This window comes from Canis lupus, chromosome 13 (genome assembly GCF_011100685.1).
Source record: "Canis lupus familiaris isolate Mischka breed German Shepherd chromosome 13, alternate assembly UU_Cfam_GSD_1.0, whole genome shotgun sequence".
NCBI lineage: Eukaryota > Metazoa > Chordata > Mammalia > Carnivora > Canidae > Canis > Canis lupus.
This window is the reverse complement of record NC_049234.1, coordinates 6,984,823-7,009,516: the sequence shown is the minus strand read 5'-3', so window position 1 is coordinate 7,009,516 and position 24,694 is coordinate 6,984,823. Positions and strand designations below refer to the sequence as shown.

The window sequence follows — 24,694 nt, the reverse complement described above, 5'->3', positions numbered from 1 at the left end:
CTTTCTTTCTCTTTCTTTCTTTCTTTCTTTTCTTTCTTTCTTTCTTTCTTTCTTTCTTTCTTTCTTTCTTTCTTCTTTCTTCTTTCTTTCTTTTCTTCTTTCTTTCTCCTTTTCTTTTTCAGAAAGAAGAGGAAAAAGAAGAGATGCAGGGGGGAGTCCTGTTACAAATATCCAGTCCTGCCAGTTCCCACCTGAGAAATGCACAGGTCCTTATGAACATCCTGTGCGTCCCCAACACTCTGATGCTTCAAGAGACTCCTGAAGAACTCTATTAAGCTGATCAGTTCTGTTCACTTCATTGTTTAGTCACTGACTGAAATGGAAGATCTTACTGAAGGTCAAGATTTTACACTTAAAAATAGTAATTCTCGACAAGCAACTGGAGAAATGTTGACAACGTAATAGTTTTTTTATGTTTTGTCACAGAATTTATGTTACATTTGGGCTAGCACCTTCTTATGTTCATTATGTTACCAAATCCGATATGGGCAAGTAATAGCACATCTTAACCACAGATGAGGTAATTTTCTCTTCAGATCAGGATGTTTCTAAAACTGCAGTAGACTGCAGTCTGTCTTGATTGGCAATGGTGCCATCTTGTCCACTGACCCACACCTCAACCCCTTCTGGATATCCCATTAGGGCCTCCATGACCTGACTCATGTTGTCTGTTCTCCATTCCCCGTCAATATGCAAACCCTTGGAATGTACAAATGAGATGGGTCATTTGCAAATTGCAGGCATGAAATTTGTATGTCTTTACTCATCAGAATCACTTGGCTGTATCTCTTCATACCTCTCTCTCTGGTAAACTTCATTTAAAAGTTGGGTGCATTTGATCAACATTTGTTACAATTCTTGTGCATAGGTTTTGCAAGCCTTTCAGACACAGGGAATTGTTCTTTTTCTGTGCTACAGTGGTGGTGGTTGGGGGGTAGAGAATAGAAAGACAGTGCTCATTTTACAAAACTGTAACGGAAAAGTTTTCTAGTTCCACAGTTTGGAGTCTCCTGTTCATTTTAATACAAGTTATATGAATTAGGTGCATATAATGGTCAATCTATGCTTCTATTGATTTGCCATCATGTTACCACATATATGCACACACACACATATAGTATATTCAGCTATTCAGTGCTATTTTGAACCTATTCTCATAACTAAGACTTTCCTTTGTATTTTAAAGAAAAAAAGTATGCCAAACGTCTCCAACAATCTGGAATTTTATTCCATCCATATACATGCATAGTAACAACATTTGTTGAGAAATTATTTCTATCAGAAGTAGAACATTATCTTTGTGATCACCAGGTGCAGTATTGCTACTCTTATATTTAAATAGATCTTATATATGAATTAAATTCATACTTGCAGCATTGAGTTTAGGGTTTCGATTTAGACTGTGCCTTTCAAAAGATAAAACTGATTAATACTACCTCATTACTTACAATACTGCTTCCAGTAATTTTGTTCATTCTTTATAAAGTATTGCATTTAACAGCAAAGGTTTAAAAATTGAGACAGAGCCGCATCAGCGAAAGAAAATACAAGTACTATACAAGAAAAAAATTGCCATCTTCATTTAACATACATGTTTAAGATTAAGAAAATGGACAGAAACATACAGCTACATACAAATGCAAAGCCTAGTGACTAAGAGACTGTATCTGCTAAAATATAAAGTGCAAACAGAGCCTGATTATCCAAGAATTGAAATCTTAAGGCGAACTTAGAGCACGTGTATTTAGAACATCTTTGCAAGTTATATTTTAGCATCTACATATATCTGCAACAGCATAGAAGAAGAAATCAAGATACACAAGTGCTTTTGAAGCTATTTCTAAAATGCTTTTCTGTATTGTTCGTGACTATTTTCTTTAAAAGCTACTATACAGTGCAAACCATATGTGCTACACAATAACTATACAATAACATTACAAATGACTTTAATATAAAGTTTTTAAATAAAAAATAACATAACCACAGCTATGAATACTGCTGGTAAAATAAATTAATTTCTTTTTGAAAATGGCACCAATAATACACTTTACTAATGGACTGTAATGGAATTACACCGTAAGTCTTCAAGTCGGCCTTAATGAACGATCTCCTGATTGCCCAGATGTAATTCAAACAGCTTCCGTTTTTGTTTTCTGTTTTCTGCTTTGTTTTTGTTTTTGTTTCTGTTTCTGGACTGGGTAGAACAACATCCTAAAACACGGGTACCCAAGGTGACTGGTGTCTGTTCATGAAGTCATCTCATTTGACGTGTTCGGCCGCATGTGATGAGCAATAAAACTTCTTGTGGGTTATAAAGTTTGAGAGGTTGTTGAACTGAATATCACACAGCCGGCAGTATTTCCCACTGGTGGGCGCCTGGGCAGAGCCATTCACGCCCTTTGCTATACTAGACAACTGTTCCTCGGCCGAAGGGATGGCAGGCGACACGTTCTCGTTGGTGCCTAGCGGGTTCTCGGCGATCCAGGAGGGCGACTTGTGGCCATCGTCGTGCTGAGGGTTCTGGGAAATGTTCTCCTGCTGCGGGGGGGCGGCGGGTCTCTCCTCCTGCTTCAGTCCCCCGTTCACGATGACCATGCCTCTGTTCTTGGGCAACAGCGGCAGGGAATCCTTCTTCGGCCCCGCGCAGCCGTTGGAGGAAGCCAGGCCCTTGGGAGATTCGCCGTCCGCGTTGGTGCTTTGCTCCAGGTCAGCGTTATGGATGACGAGAGAACCAGAAATGTAATCGCTTGGCTTTATCCCGTAATACGGGGACAGCTGGTCGGCTCCCTTGGCCTTCTTTATTGCTCCGGGGTAAAGGCATTGGGGAAGAAACAAGTGTTTGTTTTCTTCTTTTGTGGCAATGAGCTGAGCAGCTTCGCTAAAGACTTTCAGGCCCTGCAGGGTGGCCAAGTGGGAGGAAAATAGGTTGCCGTTGGGGGAAGGCTGCTTCAGGTTTCCGTTTTTCTCACACTTTATTATGCTCCTTTCGTAGCTGACGTCCGGGCTGCTGCGCTCGCTCTCTGCATTCGGGAAGACTTTGCCGTCCAGCGGGCCCAGCTCGCCCCGCTGGTGCGCCGTGACCGGGCAGAAATTCTGCTTGTGGGCCAGGTAGTTCTCTACCTTGTTGAAGCTGATCTTGCACACGGTGCACTCGTGGTAGTCCAGCAGCCTCTTGGGGGACGTGGTGGTCCGCTCAGACTGGGACAGACACTTTTTGCTCAGATCTATGGGCACGTCCATCTCTAGGCAGGAAACGCTGGAATGAGTCGTGTCACATTTGGAAACGGGGACACATTTGCTGAGCGTCAGAGACGTTTCCAAGTGCTTTGAGACAATTCCTGGGAAGATGTCACATCTCGGGTGGTAGCACTCTCCTAGCCCTTCCGTGGGTTCTTGAGTGGAGGTACAAGGATTGCTGAGGTTGGCCACGTCCAGAAATCGCTGTTGGCCCAGGGGAGGCCTCTGCTCCTGCTCAGGTAGGCACATCTCATACATCTTCCTGCGCTTGCGGGTACGCATGGTTCTCTGCATGGCAGGCACTTTGTTGGAAGCAGACCTCTTTAGCGGAGGGTCGTGGCGTGTAGCACAATAATACTGTTTGTGGACCATGTAGGTTTCGTGCCGGCTGAAGGTAATATTGCAAGCTTCACAGGTCGTCTTATTTGGGTCACTCTCCCCATCCACCAAGGGGCCGCTGGGATTTTTCACATCGACAGGTTTTCCATTAATTTTATCATCGTTGCTATTAGAGGTGGACAGCTTCTTCGCTTGGGTGGAAAAGTCCTTGTCGTGGCCCTTGCCGTTTGGCCCAATTAAATCTAAAACGGTGGAAGAATTGATGCAGGATGTTTGAAGAAGTGGATTCTCAGAATCAGCAGAATGAGCAGCGGGGTTGAGGAGGTTTATGGAGGTCTGACCAGTGTTGGGGCTCACGGCTTCAGGCATCTTTTCCGAAACACCGGGGAACTCTGGGGACTTGGCCATCTGCTGCCATCGGCTGCTGCAGTAATGTTTTTTGTGCACTAGATAATTGTCCAAATTATTGAATGTTATGTTACACTCAAAACAAGTAGCCCCCTTGGGCATCAAGGGGCTGTAAATTACCGGAGGGTAGCTACTACTGCCGTGCCTCAGTCGCCGATGTACCAGCTCAGACATCTTGGCTAAGATCTCTGAAGCCTGAGGGACCATTGTGATGTCTTGGGGAAAAGCAAACTGAGATAGGAAAGGGCCCACGGGGAAAGAAGGCCCAACACTAGGCTGAACTGGAGATGAGGCGAGTCTTGGACTAGAGGGCTCAGACTTTATTTTTGTGTAGGAAAAGCTCTGTTTATTTGTCGTAGGCGGTATCTCCGGTCTCTGGGTAGTGAGAAAGAGCTGAGTCTTTTTCTCACACTTGTCCAGCTCTGTGTCAGAGCTCGCATCTTTAGTCTGCATGGCCTTTTGGCTCTGGGGGAGTTCGCTTCTGGTCAACAAGTCTGGGGCTGGCTGTAGGCTGTCTTCGGTTCCACTTGGAGAGTGTTCCATATCACTTTCTCTGGGAAGTTTGCCTCCAGGGACATGGAGCTCCTGGTGCTGCAATAATTCCCTCTGAGTCTGGAAGCCGAAGTGGCAGTGATTGCATCGGAAGGCAGCTTGAGTGAGATGGGAGAACAGGTGTTGGTGGAAGCCGATCACAGAATCAGCAGTGTAGCTACAGACGGTGCATTTTAGACTAGCACCAGGGGGGAGGAATTCTTCCATTTTCACTCCTGGAGAGACATACAAAATAAGACCACTGAGAACCACACGCATTGGGTTTTTTTAATGATAAAAACCTTTACAGAGCAGGAATGAATTGAAATCTTTCAGAATCTCATGTGTGACATTAGCTATTTTCTTGTGATATCTTTTGCCAGGTGTCATCAGGGTAATAATACCTCATAGTTTCCAGAGCACGTCCAAGTGTATTATCAGATCACAGTGGGACAGTCTTCATTGTCTCCATCTTACAAGTCAGGAAACAGATTCAAGGAAATCAAGGGAATTGATTATGGCATTAAAGCTATTAAATGATGGAGCCATGCCCAAACCTCAGATTTTATAATTTCTAATCCAAGAACCTTCTCATTACAACTGTATACTCTACATTAGACAGAAGGAGGCATACATTAGAGTTGATATTGATAACCTGTGTGCAAATCAAATAACCCTCTGTGCACTAGATTAGATATTTATTCAAAATAATCCAAGTAGGAACCATTTGGTAAAGTAATTAATAACCTCCTAATTTATCTTTGGTACAAATCTGGAATTTTATGTGTTAATTTTGCTGAACATGGTTTATCTCTATCCAAGGCTGATATTCAGCTGGTAGGTACCAGTACACTAATAACAGTCATTGAGGATCGACATCCGTGTTGACTGAACACAGCCTGTTCCTGGTCAGTTATAAAATATTTTGAATATCACCAATTACTGCTGAGGAAACCTTATTGTGAGGTTGTGATTTATAAGAAATACATATTTGGTTATTCATATATGTTAGGTCTTTGACCAGGCTTCCTGGCTCACAGCTCCTTAAATCCTTAGAATTTCCTGTGATAAGAGTAATAAAGGTGTTTTTGTTCTGTTAATGAAGCGACTTTTGGAAAGCCCTTTGGTTACCTAAGGGTGGGGCTGCTTGCCAGGAGAACCAACCTTGTAATTCGAGGGCTTTAACTTTTAGTGCCCCCTCCCCAAACTCTGGAGATTGAGTTTAATTGCCAATAGTCAATGATTTAATCAATCCTGCTTATGTACTGAGCCTCCATAAAAACTTGAAAAGATGGGGTTCAGAGAGTTTCCCAGTTGGCTTCAGGAGAGCGACAGGCTAGGAGGGGGCAAAGAAGCTCCTCATACTTTGCCCCATACCTTGCTCTAGGCATGTCTTCCACCTTGCTGTTCCTGTCATTACCTCTTATAATAAATCAGTAATCTAGTGGGTAAATGGGTCCCTGAGTTCTGAGAGCCACTGTAGCAAATTAATTGAACCCAAAGAGGGGGTCTCATCAACTTCTGATTTACAGCTAGTTGGTGGAAGCACAGGTAACAACCTGGGCTTTCTACTGGCACCTGAAGTTAGGGCAGGGGGCTGACCCCTTAATTTGGAGACTCTGATGCTGTCTCCAGGTGATAGTATCAGAATTGAGTTAAATTGTAGAACACCCACTTGATATCTGGAGGATTGCTTGGTTGTTATGGGGAAAACTCATCTCCTTATGTATGGGAATTGAGATCTGGACACTTTCACTCACTAAGGTCAACTCTGGTTCCCATTTGTTGGTCGATGGCTAAATCATGTATGGCTCATGCTCTCTGCACTTTTTTTAAAAAAAGATTTTATTTATTTATTCATGAGAGACACAGAGAGAGACAGAGACATAGGCAGAGGGAGAAGAAGCGGGCTCCTCGCACATGGAGTCTGATGTGGAACTCGATCCCAGGACCCAGGATCGCGACCTGAGCCAAAGGCAGACGCTAACCACTGAGCAACCCAGGTGCCCCTCTCTGCACTTTTGACAAAATTGAGAATTGCCTTTTTTATTTATAAGCTGAAAATATGGTAGAAAAAAAAAAACAGTCCTATAGTAATCAAAGGGGACTTCTTACTCTTGTCTCCTTTTCTCCTTAACTGATCCAGTGCTTATTTTTCTATTTAGTTGAAAGATCATCTCTGTTTTTGTTTTGTGAATGGCTGGCTACTCACCATGGGACAACAGACCCGTATCTGATTCCTCTGCTTTATCACCTACATAAAGATAGCTCATTTGTAGGGAAAGGGAAAAAAAATAACTGGAAAAGAAATTGCCTATTTTTATAGGTTCCAAGACAAAAGCTTATACTGTACTAGGGCACTGGGGTTGGAGCTGGCTTTTTTTAAAGTTCAGCACCTATTTCAGTTTTTTAAATTATTCAACTCAAGAAAAAACAGTAAAGGGAATCACCCAGAAGCACCTTCTAAGTTTTGTGTTATGGGTCCTAAAGAACTGTGATGCTCAAATCTTGTTTGTCCTGTTCAAAAATGTTCCTAGAGGTATCAAGAGTTAATATAGTTCTGTACATTCGATTAACTTAAGTTCCTTAAAAATATAGAGATGAATTAGAATGCTATGTGATCCTACTAACAATAACTGGGCATATAATTCTAAAGTAAAACCGAACAGTTGCCACCTTGCTGTTAGAGTGAGCTTAAAAACAAAACTATTTGTTTTTTAGCCTAATTTTTCTTAAGGAATTTAAAAACATACTAACAGTGGTTTTATATCATAAACTAAGCATAAATCACCTAAGCTGTTATGCATGCTCTGGAAGTCAAGAGCATTTTATAGATTCATATTTAAAAATTAATTTCTCTCAAGTATGATTTTAATTGGATCTATCAAAATAACAGTGTTATTTCAATTCAGCAAATACTTATTTTTATGTACCTACTATTTATTGCATACCACGTGGGAAATAGTATGGTCAGTTTGCAAAGATCACTTGACACTTAAATCAATGAATACTAATAACAATATACAAAGGGTATTGAGACTTTATTTCTGAAATTGTACTGTTAAAAAAAAATGATTTGGCCTGCAATCTGAGTACTGTAATTGTTTGGAAAGAATTAAGATCCAAGTTCTTTTAGTAGAATACATATAGTGAGTATAAGTGACCTAAAATAACAATCAGCTAGTCCAGCAGGTCTGATTTTGACTTTAAAAATCAATATAGTTGGATAGATGTAGAATTATATATATTTACATATATGAATATATGGATGTATGCAGAGAAAGAATACAGTCTCCTGAAGCAAAAGAAGAAACAAGGGAACCACTTACCACTGTGTGAATTCAGGTGCATTTCTAGTGCTCGGGCATTTGAAAAGCTCTTGGTGCACTGTGGGAAGGGACACAGGCTGGAAATCTGAGGAGCACTGTCTTCATTTTCTTCTGACACTGGGGCAGCTTCTCTTTGCCTCCCACTGCAGTAGTACATCAAATGGGCTTGCAGATTCCTCTCACTCCGATACCAGATGCCACAAGATTTGCAAGGAAATATATCCTCTGAAGGTGAAAACACAGGGACACATTAGCTGCTGCCCATTTGGAACCAACCCTGGGTAAAGCGACATTTCTTTCAATCTTTCTCAGAGACTGCTCTCAGGTTCTGAATTAGGCAACCAGACAGTGATGAGTACAGTCTTGTCCCACAGCACAGGACTAAGCTTTTAAAGAAATGTTATACCCAATGCAATTTACCTTCCCACAGACATTTCAGAAAGTGGTATTGTAGGAGGCATCGACATTAAAAGCACAGGAGATTAATTTTAAGTTGTTTACAATGTATTTATGGTTTAGAAAAATGGGCATGTATAAACAGCAATGCGAATCAGCTTATCTGATTGACTAAAAGGTAAGGATCTGAGAGCTGAACTAAAGTTAGCCCTGATACCAACTCCTGACATCATTTTTCATTTAATAATTAATTATGGGATGCCTACTATGTGCTGGACTCTATGTGGAGTTGGGTATAAAACAAAATGAAAGACCAAAAGGCTGTCATTAAGGGTCTTACAGTCTCCTGGGGTTGAGGAATAAGTAGTCAGATAATTACATTAGGCTACAATGACCATTCTGAGGCATCTGAGGAGTGCTTTGGGTGGGAGGAGAGACTAGAGGGGTGGTGAAAGGACTGGAGGAAGTACAAGGTCAGAGAAGGATTCATAGGGAAGATAATGACATGCTTTAGCTGAGTTGTGAAGGATGATATTCAGCAAGTCAGGTGAAGAGGGTTGGGTCTTCCTAGCCAAAGGCAGAGCCTTGGGGAAGGCATGGGAGCCTGAGAGAGGGACTGGGTGAAGGTTGGAGGCTATTCCAGGCATGAGGTATGATGGGAGACTGGAAGAGATAAGGTCGGAGGAGACAGGAGTAGATGATCAAAGACCCCACAGGTTCTCTTAAGAAGTTTAGATTTTTATCTCGATGATTATGGAGAATCATTGAATCATTTTAAGCAAGAGATGGGCAAAATTAGATATTATAGAATCTTAACAGTAGAGTTTTTAAAGGTAGTGAATTTGGAAGGAAGACATGACTGGGAGAAGGCAGCTGCAATAAGCTAAGTGAAATATGACAGAGTTTGAGTTGTAAGTCACACTAGGATATGTATTTTTTATGTATTTACTCATGGAAAATTTCTCCATGTTACGTTTTCCCCCTTTATCTATTTACAAGTAAGGAAACTGAGATTAAGCAACTTGCCATGGGTGAACTAGGATCGGAACCTAGTGGGGACACTCTTCCAGATCAGTGTAAGGGGGCCACAGAGGAAGAAAAGTCATATTGAGGAAGTAGAAGTGACTAGGAGAGATGACAACTACTTTGCAATTAGATGCTAGAGTGGAAGGTAAGGTCTCTTCAATGCCCAGGCTTCTTGTTAGCATTTCTTTGTATTGGCTTCATTCATCTCTATAGAGAGCAGATGACAGAGTCCAAGCAAGGACAGGTATAGGTGACCAAACCTGACTCAGTGTTGTGCAAAGCTGGCAGTTTATAGTGAAAAGAACACCAATCAGAGGGACGCCAGGTAACACTGGAAATTGGGACTAATCCAGGCAAACTGAAGGCATAGGGCCGTGTTAGATATGTGGGACTAGATATTTCTGTAAGAAATACAGAGGGACTACAGACTGTTAATGTGGATGAGAACTAATCGCTGATTGTCAAATAAAGGTATAAAACTGCAAAAAAAAAAAAAAAGACATACAGAGGGACATGGGAGAGGCAATGGCAGAGGTCTAAAACTCAGAAGAAACAGCTGTGTGTAAGGTTTGTGGATGGTTAATACATAGTTGGTGATGGAGCCCATGATGGTGAAGGAGATGGCTCAGGGAGAGTGCGTTGAAGGGGTTAAGGAGAAAACTGAGGACCAAATTCTAGTGGAGAAGTAAGGATAGTAAGCACAATACAGGTTTCAAAATAAAATTTAATTACAAAAGTATATGCTACTGTTTATCATTTAGCTCTTCCCATCCATACATGATTCAGAGGGCCATATTGCGGGTGTCCATTTAGACAGGATGAGTTTTAAGTGATTATCTCATTTCAGAATGAGATCAAAGGCTGTATGCATCTATGCTGATTTATTTGGCATCAATAGTTATCCTGCTACAGAAAGCAGAGTATAATCTTAAATATAATTAAAAATAACATTCACACTTTGGAGCTTCACAATAATATAAGGTATCCCTAATGTCCCTGGTAAGAGAAAATCCTTTTGCCTCAAATTCACGTTGGGCCAGTGTTATTTCAAGTAACTGAATCAAAGGAAAGATCCAGTAAAAGAAAATAACTATATTTATATTAAAGAGATCCAAAAATATTACCTTGGGTTGGGTACACTGGATCTAGTGTCTGGATTATAGAGTAATGCCAGATATACCTAAGAATTTCTTTAAAGGCTACTGTGACAGCAAGAACATAATTATTCTTGAATATTTATCTATTTTTAAAATATCAAGACATCTTTATAGTATCTGTATTTTTGCCTCATTAGAGTCTTAGGAATTTTTAGGGACCTTTTTGATTAAATGCAATACGTCATTCACTCCTGGCTTTGGAATCTACTCTCCTCTGAATATGTGACTGCTATTCGTGTTTTCTCACAGAGCTAGATGAAAGCAGAGCCGAGTCTAGAACTCAGACCTGGAGACTCCTGGACCATTGATTTTTTTTTGTCACATAAAGTGTCACTTTGTGTGCTCAAGGAATACAAACTAAGTTCACTCGTCATTTTAACAAAATATAATCACAGAGGCATATTTGCAAGAGCACATTTTTAAATTCTCCATATATATATGGAATTCTCCAGCTTATATGTATTTTTCTTTATTTTCCTAAGGTTTTCTTTGTTTGTTTGTTTTTGTTGTTGTATTAGCTGATGTCTTGATGTCTTGATTTACCCAGGCTCTCCTTCCTCTTTATTAATATTATAATCAATATTTGATTTCTTATATATTCCTTTTTTAAAGTTTTTAACTCTATAGCCCTTACGAAATACCATAGTTATTCTATTAAAGAAGCATCCATGAAAGCTATTTGACCTCTCACAGCTAAGTAGCCTTGAATGTTGTTCAACTAGTTTAGAAAGTCAGTTTTTTTTGTGTGTGTGCATGACATTCAAGAATCCAACCTGAAATGAATGAATTGAAGTGTTCTTTTCATATTACCCATGAGAAGCCATCGCAGATACACACACACACGCGCGCGCGAGCACACACACACGCTTAAAGTTGGAAGATAAAATGAAATCACAACACTGGAGAAAAAAGTCTGTCCCTGGTTGCCTGTCAGTAGACATTTTTTTTCCTCCCATAAATACCCATCAGCACTACAAAGCTATTGTACTGGGCTATTGCACTCGGCACTTACTATTGACAATAGCTGTAGGCAAAATAGAAGCCATGGCAGCTTGCTGGGGAAGCAGCTGAATTGAGTCCAGCAGGCGTGCAGGGTACATCCCTTCTGCAAGAGTCATCTGACTGGCAGCTTGTAGCCTTGAGTCAAAATCCACCACAAAGGCAATTAGCTCTTCACCCTCAGAGATGGCCTTCGTCGTTGTGCACCAAAGCTGACCCCCTATTAAGAAGAGAAAGGAAAGAGGGAGAGAAAATTGACATAGGATGCTCGAGCCTCTGTACACTGGGTTGATGGCAAGAACATCTCAGGTTTTCACATCACTTTCCACTGGGGTGGAGTGTCTGATGGAGACAACAGCTGTACTCCTCTTCCCTCCGAGGTGGAAAATCGTATTCCTTGCATTAAATGAACTGTTCAGTGACCAATAGTAAGAGAGGACTAAGAACCAAGAATAGACATTAATCTGTGGAGAGTTTTGTGAACCGTTTGCCATCTGAGGCTTGCCTTAATCATTAACCAGTCTATTACATGGTCCCATGCTTACCGAGAGGCATGGTAGGGATCCAACTGCAGAATTTCTTTCAGGTGAGCCTTTGAAGTTACTTTTTCTGTACCTTATAGAAGAAGTTATTTCTTCCTCCCTCCCTCTCTCCCTCCCTCCCACACTCTTCTTCCCAAAATACCTACATGTCTAAAACAAAACAAAAGTACACGAAAGCTCCTAAAATCTAGGAAGTTAAAATGACAGTTCAGCTAGTTTTGCTCTCCTTATGTCTGCTGCCATTTTTTTTTTTTTTTTGCTTAGTGATCTTTACTTATATAATATTCCTTATAATGTGGCTTCTTTATCTCCATATACCCTGATTGAACTTCCTGAAAAGAAGATATGGCACAGATCCCTTTCAAAAGGCTTATTTAAATAAAGATTTGTTTAAATGAAAAGAACTCTTTCTTCAAATAGTAAGATATATACTCTGGCTCTGCACTTCAAATGATCACGTGTGGTGCATTAAAAAGAAAATTAACTATGCAAGTACATCTTCTAATGTATTGGAACTGTGATAGCGTACGCTCATTTATTTAACATGTTTAGACAGGCAAAGCACTTATATTTTGTTATCTACACTCTCAGACCTAGATATGTATCCTATATAGTTATGCCTGAAATAATGTGGCATACTTGATATGTTATAAAGCTTTTTTTCTCATTGTATATATATTGCAAAGCTATATATTGTACTCATTAAACGAGCAAAAATTGTACCCATTCTGATAAGTAATATTGCTCTGTTTATCTTTCGGCATAACTGTCTCTTCAACTGCACTTCATTTTCCCCATCCTTAAATAGATCATAGTTTTTAAACAACTTGTGGTAAAAATATGCTGGAAAAGATAACAACAGCACACGATATGGCTGAGTTGCACAGAAGAATCGGGACACTTCCAGAGAGACCTCAGACAGTTAATTACACCAGCTGATTACATTTTAAAGGTAAGCAAACAGAGCACCATCCACGACAGTACCTGTTTGTGAAAAATAAAGCTAAGTTTACCTATCTCGAATTTGTGTGAAAGTTGCAAAGTAAAACCCAAAAGTACCGAAAGTGAAACCCAAATATACCAAAAGGCTTGGAAAAACAACTTTTTTTTTCACTTTGACTCTAACGGATCTGAAAGCATCCCAAGTTTAGCAAAATTGAAAAACAGATTCGCTTTGGCGCTGACTTATTTATTTACACGGATAGAAGCTAAACAGCATCTTTGTGGAAGCAGATGAGCACAGAAAAGTGCTAAGTGGCGGTGTGCCTGCCAGTGCGGATTCTTCCCCCCGGAAGGCTTCTGCATTCAGCAGCTATGCCTCCTCTGATGTACATACAGATCCAAACTACTTACAGCTGTAGACAAGGTAATCATTTGCACCTTATCTTTCCTCTAGGGTATAGTTTATTAAGTGAGTCTTTGTAATAGAGAGGTGGGGCGGGCAGAGCAAGGCGCGACAGTTCTGGTTTACTTCATAGCCTGCTTTTTCAGAGTCCCTGGATTTCAGTGATGAACTGAGATGACTTGCATTATTGGTAATATGTTACCCCTTTTGATACATTTACATTTTTGGTAAATCCAGCTGTGGGTATATTTCACAAAAGGGAAAGTTTGGACTCCAGTTCCCAGGAGAAATTAAGATTTTAGAGAAGGTACCACTCATAGCTAATGTCTATCCCAGCAGTAAACTATGTTGCAGGATGACTCGGAGTACCTGTGCTCAAACTCTGAGCCAGAATGATCCAATAAGTAAATAAAAGAAAACTTAGGCATATTAAGTGCAATGAAAATTAAGCAAAAAATGATTTTTTCTACATGATTAAAGAGCCTGGCAATTATGATATATGTTTTTCGACATACTGAATAATGTTTCATATCTTACTATCCTTATCATTTTATCTTATTTTATGGTTTAGTCAGAGCATATCCTTTAGAAAGGCTGAATTAGACTGAAAATGTACCGTGTAGACTTGATGAGGAAGTCAGTTGTTTTAGGATTTAATCTCTCAAATCGTTCATTCATCAGCTATTCATTGAACTCCCTGCTGTGTGCCAGGCGGGCTCCAGGGCTTCACAAACAATTAGAATGCACACATACAGACAGATGAATGACAATACCACATGGTGGGTGTCACCCCCTAAAGCCCAAAACAATGTGGAGGGAGAAACTGACACTTCTTGGGAGAGTCAGGCGAGCTATCCAAGGTGACTTTTTTATTGACTCATGACAAATAAAGGCAAAATAGCAGAAGTATGTGTAGGGGGACCTGACAGGTCAATCATCACTGGCAGAGAAAGGGGCATGCATGGAAGTGTGGAATTATGTGGGATTGATTGGTTCTGATAATGGTTCAGAGGCCACCTTGCTGGAGCGGGGGTGCCTGAGGGAGAAAGTGTTGGTCACAGGCAGGGGTGTGCTTGCACCAGCCTATACTGGATCATAGGGCACAATGCCCAATTGTCAGGAATTTTATGTGCTAGTGGGTATCACACTGGTAACCTGAAATCAGTCCGCCGTGGTGAGAGTTGCAGCACCTGCCACATTACATATCAGGGCCTCCTCCCCCAAAAAAGTTTAGAGCAGGGCAAGACAGCTTTGAAAGTAACATAAAAACAGTTGTGTCTGGCTCGTCATGGTGGGGAGATGGCATACATTTATTTGAGTGAATAAATGAACACATTTTTGAAAGAGGCTTTTCTCTCCCAGAATAAAGATCTTAGGGTAATGAGGCCAGTAAACTGGGAGGGGTGGGGAGGAATGGACAGGACATGTTACCCCAAGGGCCATTTAAAGGCTGTTGTACTAGGTAAATTGTGAGGGAGAAAAGGGCCAAGTTCAAAAGAAAGAACTGGGCTGATTTCCTGAAATGAAGAAGAGAAAGGAGGCTGCTGAAAATAACAGAAAGGTCCTGGTCTGGGAAACTAGACGGCAGCGATGCCATCAACGAGGCAGTAAAGCTGGTGTAGTAACAGTGGTACTACACAGACAACAAGACAATTTTATTAATTATGAGCACTTTCTTTGGACCTAATAGGCTAAGTGGTTTATGTATTTCATCTGTTTTAATCCTGTCAATTATTCTGTGAAGTGGGTGATATTTTCCTCATTCTTAAATTGAGAAAATTGAAGCCGAGAGAGGTTAACTAACTTGCCCAAAGCGATGCACATGGCCAGTGGCAGATTCATGATTTAGACCTCCGTCTGTCTGACTCCAAAGACCAGGTGTGCCTGTTTCTTGTATGTATGTGAGTTTACGTGCATGCGCAGAAATCATGCCTTTTGCTTTGAAAATGTAAAGTCTGAAGTCCCTGAGGGGCTTCAGCATGAATGTATCTAGGAGGCAGTTGGAATTTAGAGGAGACATAAGGCTGCAGGGAAAAAAAAAAAAGATTTTGGAAGTCATCAGCACATTCTAAATGACTGTGGATGCTCTTTGCATTGATGTGGTAATGCAGGAAGACTACAGAGTGAAAAGAAAAGAAACAGATTGAAATTTGGAGAATCTCAACAATTAAGATATGAGTAGAGGAGAACGGATTATTTAAAGATATAGAGAGCATGTATTTAGAAAAGTTATAGAAGAACCAAGAGAATAGCACCGCAACAGTCAAGAGTTGGCTCTTTGACACTGTTTGGCTGATTTTGGTGAATTTAGAGCATTCAACCTTAGGAAGTCATTTACAGGGAGAGATATATGTCAAGAATTGTAACATGGTTTTAATCATAGATCCCAGTAAGACATTCCAAGGGTGATTGCTGGTTGGGGATGTAATCCCATCTGCAGGGAGAATGGACAATGGAACTGCACTGCCAGGGCTTAGATTTGGCTCTGCCACTTACTGTGTGATTTCAACTTATCACCTAAGCATTCTGCAGATCAGTTTCCTCATTCTTGGAAATGGGAATGTTGATAGTAGTACTGAAGTCATAGTGTTATTTTGAGGATAAAATAAGCCAATATTTGTGAAAGCTTAAGAACTGACATATAAGTGCTATATAATTGGCAATGAGTATCCTTTTCATTTGGCCTGGTTGAGACTATTATTCTCATTTCTCAATGTCCTGCCAAATCCAAGAAAACGAATCTCAACAGAAAGAAAAGAGAAGCCTGTGGATTCCATGAGCAAATGTATCTATGCTTCACTGGAGAGAGCGAACCCATTTTGGAAAAGAAGACTAAGGCTGCATCCATTCATGAATCACATACTGTATCTTAACAAGTTAGAAATAGAAATAGTTTCTAGCACTGACATGGGACTGAGGCAGCAGAAGAACCAGTTTCCCACCTTCAGGTTTTTGGAGCTAAGGTAGATATGGTCAACTCTATATCTACCTTAATTGAATATAAGGCCTTACTTAGTATTTGTCTTAAGGAACAATCTGAGTGCATGCAAATGTTAAATCACGCTGATACTTATTTTGGTGTCTTCATTCTACTGACCTCATGTGCAATGGAAACAAATCAGAGAATGTTACATTGGCTTTTATTTTTTTAAAAAAGATTTTATTTATTCATGAGAGAGAGAGAGAGAGAGAGAGAGAGGCAGAGACATAGGCAGAGGGAAAAGCAGGCTCCATGCGGGGGGGGGGGGGGGGGGGAGGGGGCTCAATCCCAGGACTCAGGGATCACACCCTGAGCCAAAGGCAGACGCTCAACCACTGAGCCACCAAGGTGCCCCTGTTACATTGGCTTTAAAATAAGAACATCAGGGGAATCCCTGGGTGGCTCAGCAATTTAGCGCCTGCCTTTGGCCCAGGGCGCGATCCTGGAGACCCGGGATCGAGTCCCACGTCGGGCTCCCTGCATGGAGCCTGCTTCTCCCTCTGCCTGTGTCTCTGCCTCTCTCTCTCTCTCTCTCTCTCTCTCTCAATCTCTCTCTCTCTCTCTCTCATGAATAAATAAATAAAATCTTTAAAAATAAAATAAAAAATAAAATAAGACTATCACTATCAAAAAAACAAAAACAAAACCCAGAAAATAACAAGTACTGGCCAGGATGTGGAGAAATTGTACACAGCTGGTGAGAAAGTAAAATGGTGCAGCCACTATGGAAAACAGTATGGCAGTTCATTAAAAATTAAAAATATAATTAATTTATGTTCAGCAAATCCACTTTTGAGTATATACTCAAAAGAATTGAAAGCAAGGTCTCTAAGAGCTATTTGCACACCTATGTTCATAGCAGCATTATTAAAAATAGCTAAATCATGGAAGCAACCCAAGTGTCCACTGAAAGATGGATAAGCAAACGGTGGTATATACATAACAATGCAATATTCAGCTTTAAAAATGGAGGAAATTAAATAAAAATAAAAAGGAAGGACATTCTGACAAATGTTAAAATACAGAAGAAATCTGAGGGCTTTATAAGTGACATAAGCTAGTTACAAAAAAAACCCCAAATATTGCACGATTCTGATTCCACTTACAATAAGGTAAGCTACTTGGGTATTCAAAATCAGAGACCAAAAGTAGGCTGGGGAGGCACAAATGGAAAGCTATTGTTTCATGGATGTAGTGTTTCAGTTTTGCAAAAGGAAAAGGGTTCTGAAATTGGACCACGGTGATGGCTGCAGGACAATGTGAATGTACTTAATGCCATTAAACTGTACACTTAACAGTGGTTATGATAGTAGATTTAATGTTATATATAATTTACCACAATAAAAAAATCGGGAAAAAATAAGAGCATTGTATTTTCACTAAAAACCACCACTGCGAATCTCGAACATTTACACAAGTTTTTTTAGCCACAGCTAAAGATAGGAATCTGACTTTTATAAAGTGCTTTCCATAGGAGATGGTTTAAAACAACAGAGTAAGGTCACTTCCCCTTTCAGTTTTCCTAGCAAATATATGTTAACAAATAAAGCATCTTGAAAGTTCAATCCCTAGAGGGATGAAGTTGCTGCTAAGATGGAGTTGACTGTATTTGGCCACATTAACTGCATTCATTTGAATGAATCTTGGATCCTTGTGTAGATTTGAAAATTGTGAGTGATATAGCTCCTGATGATTTTTACAACTTGGATTTCTGCTTGTGTTCAGAGCACCAATGGAGCCGTTACTGTTAACTCTCTCTGGATATGGAATTTAAGGATGTTTTCTATGGCTTTTATATGCATAGTGTGCTTAATGCCACCAGATTTAAAGCAGGTACATTTTTAATATATGAATCAAAACTAATGGCATATTGATCTGAAAACAAATAGAATTATGTAAAGGGGTGGGGCACATATGTGGCAATAATAGATATGCTTAGTTGATAAAACTCACGGCTTTCTTTGCACAGGCAATGAAGAGCAAATGATCTTGGTGAAAGGGATTACATGTTAATAATACATGGCTATCACCTGAAGTCCCTGAAAATGTATTTGTCCTCTGTGCAAAGATGGACAAGAAACAGTACTTGACTGGTCAGTGGGTAAAAAACTTTAGTTCTGGTCCTGATTTGATGATTAGTTACTGAGTGATATTGGAGAATTGCTTTACCTACCTCATATAAAATGACAGCTTTAGGCTAGACAACCTGTAGATGATTATCATCAGGTTATGGGCAACTTTTTAAGCTTCTATGACCAACATGCTAATAATAGTAATAATCACACATTTATTAAGTGGTTTCTCTGTGCTACATAGGTGCTAAGTGCTTTGCATGCATGTATCTTAATTTCTCCGAAGAAAACAGTAAGGTGGATTTTACCTATGCCCATTTTACTGTGACATTATGAGTCTGAAAGTGTAGGTAAGGTGTTCAAGGTCACACAGGTAGAGGGGAATTGGAGGAAGGGAGGGAGGTATGAAGGATGGGATTTGGACAAGGCCATTTGGCTCTAGATGCTGTACTTTGGAAAAACCAGGTGTCCCAGAGGAGTCAGTGACCTCCGATGTTCGCTAACTACATTGTGCCATACTTGATCACTAAGTTTTTGAGCAATGAGTGCAGTTATCTCTCCAAATAAAAAATGAGATGGTTCACTTTATGAAACAGCATCAAGAGGATTACACAGTGATGAGATATAACTGTTAAGTGCATAGCCAGGATCTGGAGCATAATGTCCATATTTGTCAGGTGGAAGTAACTCCAGGTTACCTTCTAATAAGACTAACACATAATTAGAATAGCTAACACTTAGAAAGCACTTACTGTGTGCCAAGTGCTATAATAAACATTTCACACATATTAAAGTCACTTGGTAGTATTAAATACAAATGTAGCCTTTGCCCAACTCCCTATTTCAATTACAAGTTGAGCTGGACTCTAAAGGGCATCAAAATTGCACATAACCATGGAGCACGACTTGGCCATCTTAACTACACAGTCAATTCACCTGGGAGCTCTTAATCAACACTTGATTTCCAAGTCCTAGCCCCAAATCAGTCAAATCAAAATCTCTGGGAGTGATGTTTGAGCTTCATTATTTTTTAGAAGCTCTCCAGAGGGCTTCAAGTGCCTCTAGCATTAAGAATCACTGGTATAAGTGTGAGCTGCCTGCGTCTGTATAGGATAGAAAGAGTGAGACACTATGAACAGAGGTCTCTTGATAATCAAATACAGAGGTCCAAACAATCCAGTAGGGAAAGTCTGAATCTCAGAAAATGGCAGCTGAAAACAGCTCTGAATTTCCCCCGTCCTCTTAATACTTGACATATGTGGGAGTGTTAAGCGAAAAGGTGAGGAAAGACGGATAAAGCAAGGATGTAATGACTTAGCATCACCTTTCAATTGAAAAAGCCAGTTAGGAACTTGGTATATTTGTGAATTACACTCAATTTTATAACATTTAATTCTTTATTACTTTGAAGGTTTGTAACTTATAATTAGGAATGATCAATCACATTGTATTCCCCCCCCCGCAAATAAAACCTGTGAAAGATCATACTGTACAAACCAGAGCGAAAAAAAAATCACATTCCTGCTGCGTGAAGTCTTTATCAAACGACATCAGGCACTAAAGCAGCTATCTGATACCTCTTTCGCTTCCACCAAATGGAAAGGTTATTTTAGGATCCTCTCTTTGTCTGCCTCTTATGCTGCAAACATAGTCACTCTTCCCCGTCTCCACACCCACACTCCACTCCCTTCACAAAAAAGGACAGATACATTCAAGGTTCCGTAGAAAGTAATAACCACTAAGACCTTGACATTCTTGAAAAACCATGTACTTACTGTTCTAAGTAATGTTTATGATCAAAGTTCCTGTGCAAACAGACATGGTTCCTAACAGGAAGCTTATAAATTTTTTTTTCATAATTGCTGTCAAAACTGCAGTGAAGTGTACTACAAGTTTCAATAATAAAGAATAAAGTCACAGTTCAAACTCGATTATATTTTGGAAATCCACGCTCCTCTTACTAGAAGCAGTGCCCTTAAATATCTCTCCATCCTGCCAAATTTTTCACTTGCACTTTTTATTATTTATGAAATCAGTGTCTGCACAATGTCATGCAGACCTCTGCTGATAAACTCTAATTAAGATTAAGACAAGCCTTTTGGAAAGGAGCCCATCATTAGCAAACATGATAAACACAAAAATACTCCCTACTTGTCAACCAGGAGCAATTCAGTAACCTAACAGTATTATCTGTTGCTAGGTTACAGAGCTGACAAAGCTTCAATTATATTGTTCGACCATACCTATAGAGTTCTGTATAAGCAAAATGTATCCAGTATAAAAGCATTTAACTTCGTCCATGCTATCTGCAATTCACGGCTTCTTACAATAGTAAAAATCAGGTTAATAATTACATAGCACGCTGAAAAATCTTTTCCATGTGTTATGTCTATACATGTTTCTTTCTAATTTATCTGTGTGATTGATAGACGCTTGCTTTGTAAAAATAAGGAAATGCAAGCAACGTGAAGCTGTAAACCTCAAGCGTGACTACATCTGGGCTCATCAAGATACGGACCTAAGCTTAGCATAAAAATATACAGCAAATTGAACCAATTAAATCACATTTAGATTTTGTATTTCTCTGCCTCAATATGTAGAAGGATAAGGAGCCTTAAGCAAATAGATAGGGATACTAGTTTGAAACTTTATTTAAAGCTAAACACACACATACACATACATACACAAATCTAACAATACAAAAGGAAATTGGTGGTTTACAGTAATTTATTCTAATGGTTTTCCTAAGCATATATTAAAAGTTGAAGTTAGTAACTTCTACTACAGACATTAAGTCATTAAGTCTTACTTGCCTTTATTAGAGATAGAATTCTAGGGGGGGAAAATCAGTGAAACAGCCTCCAAAATACAGATATTTGACAGAGGGAAAACAAAGGAAAAAAACCCACATGTGTGAAAAGAGAATGTCTATGTGAATCACACCTTTGAGACTTTACCATGGGTGGGGTGTTTTTTTTGTGTGATTTTCATGGAAATTTGGAGAAAAAGTAATCACATATAAATGAACCAGCATTTTTAGATAGCTCTGGCAACAAAATGTTCTATCATATACTAAATTGCTACAGCATTTTGATTTAAGATGTACAGTGATATTTCTGCATTAATCTAAAAACCTATCTCCTTCACACATGTGATATAAGATGTGTGTAAGAAGATAGTCAATTGATGATCAGAGTTTAGTTAATAAATATTACATATTGGTCTACAGAATGGTACCTCTAGGGTACACTCAAGTAAATTAAATCCTTTATCTAGGGGAATAAATGGACTGTTCAGCACACACACACACACACACACACACACACACACACAAACACAAAGGGACATTATGTTTATGGAGGTGGAGGAAACAAGGATACTTATTTGTTTGGTCATTAACTTCTTTTATTTGTACTAAATAATTTGCAAATCTAATATGATGCCTACTTGTGAAATTTAATTTTTTCATAACCGGAAAGCAATTGGTCAGAATAACTCCCTAAAAGCTAAATAATTGCCCCATTTCAACACCGTACGTGTTAATGCCTAAATCTCAAGCTTTAGACATTACCACAGTATGTATATCTATACGTAGCCACATTGTTTAATACAAATTTTATAATGAATTCAAATCCAATACTGTTGAAATTCTTGACAGTGGAGTAGTGCAAGGAATAGAACTTATAAATTATGTGTGCCCCTTCTTTGAAAACCGCTGTGGAGGTTTCTTTGTGCATTGGCAAATACAGTAGGAATATGAGGTATTGTGTGGATCCTCCTGCACAGCACCTGATAAAAGAATAAAGAGCTGTGACATATTCTTAAAACAATAGAGGAATTAAAGGGAAACAATGGGCCAGCTGCTTCATTAATACAATCAAAAGGGAGCCCAGCACAGAGGAGTCCAGATAATTAAGCATTACTCTTTTAGACCTCCTTTCTATAATAAAATTGCTTAAAAATGTATTAACTACTTCATAGTTGTTAGATAGATCTTTGCACTTGTTTATTTAAAGTTGATTAATGCCTTTTTTTCCGTATGCAGCAACATGCCAACTCATAGTTTACAATAGTTTTTTAATAAAATAGAGTGAGAATAATTGATAAAGATCTGCACAAAACACAGCAATAAATCAAAAGCATTTTGCAAAAGGTCTTTCCTGTTTTTAAATAATCTTTAACATTATTCATTTGTACTTATAGGCAATGCAGGGCATTTGGGGCCATTCAACTTTCCCATCCTGGCACTCCTGACATCTTTTTATAGAACATCCTAGCAGTTCCTGGGAAATGGGGGAAAATCAGATTTGACCAGCAACTCTGGAGTCTGTCTTTGGTATTTGGGCCAATGGAGAGAACAGATTTTTTAAAAAATCATTCTTTGCCTTTTTAATCAAGAGGGATGGACACACAGCAGAACTATTTGCCAAATGCACTATTTATCCTTCATTAACTTGATTAAAAAAACTGAAAAACAACTTTTTATGCTCTTTATGTTAAAACACAATTTATAATTTAAGATATCAAGGCTTTTATTCTTCAGCTCTTCTGTAGGCAGCCTTTCCTCTGATGTCAATAGAACATTTAATTGCTTAAGAACTGGAAAATTGGGAACTGGGGACTGTGTGCTGAATACTGAAGTGACGATAAAAACTATACTCTCGTGTTTTAAGGAAGCTTCTGTGAACCCAACATTAAAATTACAAACTTTACTGAGCCATGTGGTCAGTTTAAATAAGGTTGATTCTATTCTGATGATTTTAGGATCTTAATTGAGAAAGTGAGATCGAATTAGAACAGGAGTCAGGGAGATAAATGAATAGACATACTTAACCATATTTCTGAGATTAAGAGAAGAAAGATTCTGCTTTTACACATGTTACATATGATTTCAAATTTATCAGCTGGAGTCATATTTCCGAAGATCTTCCTGTATTGGGTCTATATTTTAGAGGATAGGGAATATCTAATTCCAGCTATGAAACCTGGCTTCTGGGTTCAGGAGCTAGTTTCCTATCAGATTAATAAGTTTTCCTCGAATATCAGGAAATAAAAACATATAAACTAACAGTCAGCAGGTACAAATGAAAATGACTACTTTAGGAGCTACTATACATGATTATTTGAATATTTTGTATTTTGATGAAGCCCACAAAATTTACTTTGTTTGGGAAATATAAAGGTAAATATGAGTTGTTTTTAGACTTATGATCTAGTGAATCCTTCCAAGGATACATCTTGAAAGTCTCAGGTTTATAAACTATGTCTTTACAGCAAAGCAAACTACTGGTAAATGTTCATAATGCTGTAATGTAAAATCATTAAAGTACGGCACCCTCCTTCAGCAAGTATTCTGGAAATAAGCTCAATATCATCTGTGAATTATTTGTCATTTCAAACATTATATGATGTGTTATTTAGCATAAATTCAACAAATATTGGTCTTAGCAGAACTCAGAAACATGAACACCTTCATTAATTTCAAGGAATTATCTGTGTGGTCAATAGGAAATACTATCATCCTATTTTATAGATTTTTATTTTATTTTTTTTAAAGACTTTATTTATTCATGAGACACACACACACACACAGAGAGAGAGAGAGAGAGAGAGAGAGAGAGGCAGAGACACAGGCAGAGGGAGAAGCAGGCCCCATGCAGGGAGCCCGATGCGGGACTCGATCTTGGGACTCAATCTCAGGACTCCAGGATCACGCTCTGGGCCAAAGGGAGGTGCTCAACCGCTGAGCCTCCCAGGCGTCCCAGATTTTGATTTTATAAAGAAGCAAAGCCAGCATGGTTAAACCAAGGTGTTTCCTAAACTCTTCTATCACATAGGACATTCCCCAATGCAAACTTGTAATAAATTTTTGCTAGAGCTTTTAGCTCCTTGGCATATATCCTCTCCACAGAACTTATTATTTTTCTGTAGGAAAATTTCTCCTATGGAGATAATTTCTTTTCCCTTTTTTAAGAAGCCCATGAAGTTCCCTTCAAAAAAGTGAACAGTGTCCTTGTGGGCAGTTCTAGATTTCTGTCAAAGTGTAGGTACAGAAAGGTTTGCCCCCTGATTAAGAAGGCATTGAGAACTGCCTGGAAGATTTTCTCAACTACTGTGCTGGAAGTCACGTCAGTCACAACATGCTGGCTTTAGGCAAACTGATATGCTGTTTCTGTGGGATTTCATCAGGAAAGGTCTGCTCATGGAGTCTTTTCAGCATTCCTGTGTTTGTGCTCTGGTCTAAGATGTGCTGTGTCACGGCTTTGCAGGAGCTCGCAGTGGTGTCATAAGGTAGCCCATCTGATGGTCTGGCTGCCTGGCCATCATGATTTT

General features: G+C 39.3%; 1 protein-coding gene across 1 annotated transcript in view; it reads right to left on the bottom strand.

The window, feature by feature from the left end:
- Window positions 1-2,259: 2,259 nt before the first annotated feature.
- ZFPM2 (zinc finger protein, FOG family member 2) overlaps window positions 2,260-24,694 on the bottom strand; it is a 360,422-nt gene continuing 337,987 nt past the window's right edge. Inside the window, exons 6-8 of the mRNA NM_001128186.1 lie at window positions 11,436-11,642; window positions 7,845-8,069; window positions 2,260-4,751 (exon numbers count right to left, since the gene is read on the bottom strand). Of these exons, the coding sequence (NP_001121658.1) occupies window positions 2,260-4,751; window positions 7,845-8,069; window positions 11,436-11,642 (2,924 nt within the window). The remainder of the gene's footprint in view (window positions 4,752-7,844; window positions 8,070-11,435; window positions 11,643-24,694) is intronic.